The sequence below is a fragment of the Pseudochaenichthys georgianus genome, chromosome 17 (assembly GCF_902827115.2).
Source record: "Pseudochaenichthys georgianus chromosome 17, fPseGeo1.2, whole genome shotgun sequence".
Taxonomy (NCBI): Eukaryota; Metazoa; Chordata; class Actinopteri; order Perciformes; family Channichthyidae; genus Pseudochaenichthys; species Pseudochaenichthys georgianus.
This window is the reverse complement of record NC_047519.1, coordinates 11139898-11144283: the sequence shown is the minus strand read 5'-3', so window position 1 is coordinate 11144283 and position 4386 is coordinate 11139898. Positions and strand designations below refer to the sequence as shown.

General features: G+C 44.3%; 1 protein-coding gene across 1 annotated transcript; it reads left to right on the top strand.

Annotated features, from left to right (window-relative positions):
* The first annotated feature begins 533 nt into the window (after positions 1-533).
* Positions 534-3573, top strand: LOC117462463 (myocilin-like). The gene is made up of 3 exons (XM_034104709.2): positions 534-1212; positions 1903-2007; positions 2489-3573. Exons 1-3 carry the CDS (start codon positions 735-737, stop codon positions 3289-3291), a joined length of 1386 nt encoding a protein of 461 aa, XP_033960600.1. The 5' UTR covers positions 534-734; the 3' UTR covers positions 3292-3573.
* The last annotated feature ends 813 nt before the right edge of the window (positions 3574-4386 follow it).

Genomic DNA, 4386 nt, shown 5'->3' with positions numbered 1-4386 from the left:
AAAAAATATATATAGTGAGGCTATGGAGTTGACATTTATGTTTCTCAGTAAAATATTGGATGTATTACCATGTGTACAACTTTGGTAAATAAACCAATGGTAGGTAAAAGGTTAAAGTGGGTTTGCTAACAAGGAAAAAAACACTACCACACTCCATTCTCCATTCCTTGCCAGACAGCCTGCCCAGCTGTGGAGAATAGAGGGACCAGAAGTAGTGTGTGCTCTAAGGCTAGTTAATGGGTTGAATGAGTTTGTGGTTAATCACGTGGCGGTTTAATAGTAAAACTATTAGTTGTGGAGGAAGTAAACATCCCTGCAGCTGACAGTCAGTAAAGAGAGGTCAAAACAACCTGCAGAGACAAACCTGCTGACAGTTAAAGAAGTCTGTACAGGAAAAAACAAACATCAGATGTTGTTTTGTTCCACTGATACCGTCTGATTCTTACATTGTTTTCCAAAAAGAAGACACACATGGACCTCTACACAAACACTCCACAGCCCCCTGGCTATGTCCCTCCCTGCCCCACTCCTCGTCCCCTCCCACTCCCTGACACTTGACTGTATAAATATCCTCCTCGCAGCATGGGATTCAGACACTGACCTGCTCTGACCAGGGAAACTCAGGAGACCAGCTAAAGAAATAGACAAAAAAATCAAATAGGGACCATCTACTGAACAGACAAGGATAACAAGTTGCTACATTTTCCAAAAACAGATCAGCCTGAACATCCAGAATGTGGCTCCAGGTGTCTCTCCTCTGTCTGTCCTGCTTAACTCAAACCCAGCAGGCCCAGGACAGAGCGTCCCTCCGCCGCTCCAACGACCACACCGGGCTCTGCCACTACAGCTTCACCGTGCCCAGCCCAGAGGAGTCCAGCTGCTCCGGGGGCAGCATGAAACCAGAGATGGATGGAGTCTCATCCCGCCTCACCCTGCTGGAGGCTTTAGTCACCCGTCTGTTAGCTGGAGAGGATGGAGGAGCGGGGACTGGGGCGAGGGCTAAGGGTGAAGAGGAGGTCCAGGAAGCGTACTCCCAGGTGACGCGGGAGAGAAACCAGCTGCAGCAGGACAAGGAGCTCCTGAGCAGGCAGGTCCAGGAGCTGCAGAGGAGGCTGGCCGAGCTGAGCCAGGAGGCAGAGACCCTCAGCCAGAGACCCTGCCAGCAGACACACACCTCAGGGGCCAAGCAGCGGGAAAACAGACCTGCCAGTGGTATGTACACCTGCGAGGGAAACACACACAAATCAGAACGGGAACTCTTTTAATAACAAGAGTTATCCAAAAGATAGCATTTGGGGTGTGGAGGTTCACCTCCTTTGACACCTCTCTGTCAATAAATGCATGTGTATATTCAGACCTATGTTTAGGTCCTATGCATATGTGTATAACATGAGTGTACTATGTAGTGTACTGTATACTAACAGAGAGAAAAACTGACTTACTAACTCTGACCCTTTTTTTCCTTCATTTTCTCTTAACGACTAAATTGTGTTATTCGGGGGAAATAAAGATGTTTAGTTCTCTTTTGTTTTTTTCCGATAAATGTATTTGCGGTTGACTTAGACCATTAGAAGTCTCGTGGGGCAACGAGTCAGGTTGCAGTAAGATGTCCCAGGTTAAGCCAGGGGGGTCGGTATTTACAACACAGACTCTTCTTTTATGGTTTTGTCAATCATACATGTCTGCTTATGCGCATGTGGTCATTTCCAGCAGAGTAATGGCAGGGTTATAGGGGGAACCTGCTGTGCTCCGAGGCTTATAAACGAGTCACTTTGATGTGTGGATGGACTCAACTGTACATTACTGCTAATATATTGGATACATTAATTATGTTTCGACAAGTTCTCCTTAACATTCTTTCCCACTCTGTATTTTTTGCTTTCTTACTCTTCACTTTTCCAGACCCTGCATATGATTTAGAGAATGGTGCAAACCAGGAGATGAAAGCAGAGGTTACTGAGGTTCCAGCATCCCAACTCATTCCTGAAGGAAGTCCCAACTTCACAGGTAAAGTTTTTTTTTTTTTTTTGCCAAGTCATGGGATTCTCCAGGACAGATGATAGAACCAGCAGAAACCAAAGCATGTCACATCACAAATGAGTCTTTCTTCAGCTGCCATTTCAGTTTGCTCAGTTCTTTTCTGATCCAGAAGTCTCAAATCCTTCCTCTGGTAAAAATATTTAGTCTAAAATGACCTTGATCTAAAAAGTGCATAGTAAAAATGTGGCTTAAATACATGTATAGCCAATTTATGACCGCTTCTGGCAGGCAAGCACCAAAGGGGAACACTGGCCATTACAGTCGACTGAATGAAACAAACTGACCTTAATTAAAATAGCAGATTTACGTTGCTTTAAAATTGTTTGAAAGATTTGTGATAGGGAAGTACATAACTTAACGAAGCAGATAACAAAGAGCTTGCCATTTTGAGACAATGTAATGCTAAAATGCAACATATTATGCCTTTACCGCTCTGTTCGTCCTGCAGGCTGTGGAGAGCTGCAGTCAGTGGGAGACCCCGTGTTGCACAAGAAGGCTGACAGTATCACAGGGAAGTATGGAGTGTGGCTGCAGGACCCCGAGCCTCAGGGTCCCAATTACAACAACAAGACCGTGTGGCGTATCGACACAGTGGGTAAAGATGTCCGCCAGGTCTTTGCGTATGAAGACATGGATCAGTTATCCCAAGGCTTCCCTATGAAGGTCCTGGTCCTGCCGGAGCCAATGGAGAGCACAGGTGCCACCATGTACCGCGGCTCCCTTTACTACCAGCGCAAACGCAGCCGCAGCCTGATCCGTTACAACCTGACCTCAGAGCGCCTGGCCTCCCGCCTGGAGCTGCCTCACGCCGGCTTCCACGGCCAGCACCCTTACTCCTGGGGCGGTTACACCGACATCGACCTGGCGGCGGACGAGCAGGGTCTTTGGGCGATCTACAGCACCAACACAGCAAAGGGGGCAATTGTGATTTCCAAGCTGGACCCCGAGAGCCTGGAGGTGAAGAGGAGCTGGGAGACCAACATCAGGAAGAACACAGTGGCCAACGCTTTCATAGTGTGTGGACGCCTGTACACCGTGGGCAGCTACACCGCGCCCAACACCACCATCAACTATGTGTTCGACACGGCCACCGGCATGGGGAGGGCTGTCTCTGTGCCCTTCAAGAACAAATACCTCTACAACAGCATGGTGGACTACAACCACGCCCAGAGGAAGCTGTTCGCTTGGGACAACTTCCACATGGTCACCTATGACATCAGACTGGGGACAGCGAGTAACAGCAGCAGCTAAAGACTCACGGCTGTTTACAGGACTGTGCTGATGCAAGTGAATGAGATGAGACGTGATAAAGTTGCATTGTACTGAGGTTACTGCAAAACTTAGTATGTTTTGCATTACTAAAATAATGTGGTTTTTTTTACTACTTTTGTAAATAAGATCCATGGCAATTAAAATCTATGCATAAAGCATATTAGTGTACCTTATTAACTCCTTGGTTATTCAAAACAGTTATCGTGGTTTAAAATATTTTTGTTATCTGTTTATAAATGTTATATTTGTTTAATTTCTCAATAAAAAAAGTGTAAATAAACCTTTTTGTTTCATATATTTAGTTTATTTAATGAAACAAAGTATGACCCAAAGGTTGTGTCAATCTATGTGGTGTATAGAATATTGATATTTTTTTAAGGTATTGTATCCAAGTTAGACATTCTTACACAAATAGACTGTGTACCAAATACATTGGGATGATGTAATTATGGTATTTCTAAGTCTATTTTATTGTTACCAAAACACAGAATGTATCCTAAAAAAAAATCTCCATGCTCATCATCTGAATTTATTTACTTTACTTAGTTGAACTGGTGTGTATATACAGAAATTGTTTGGATAAGGCACTTTACAACTTTTGTTACATTTGTGTCGACCACTGATAGTGAAAAATAGATCAAATTGTGACGCTATAGACAGATTTAGTTTGTATCTTCTCCACATGCAGTGATATCACTATTATATGTTTGACATGCCATGGCAAGTGATAGTAGGAGGGAACGTGAATGAAGTGTATTGTGTAAGACCACTGGATTCACGAAAGTTAGTTTGAAAGTTTAAGAGGTGTTTCTGTGAGTAAAGTCAAAAAGTATCCAAACTGGCGTGCCACATTTGAAGCGGAAGTGCTGGAAAACAAACTGAATATATATATATAAAAAAAAACAATAGTTATCTGTTGGTTCGCAGAAGTCCAACCCTTTTCTTATTGGAGTAGTTATCTGAGCCAAAATCAAAGCAGTTCAAGTCGCTCACCCAGTGCTAGCTTGAGCATGATCTCCTGCTCTTCCAAACCCTCCCCCCGGAGAAGAGTGTCTCGCGCTCAGAGAGCTCCAC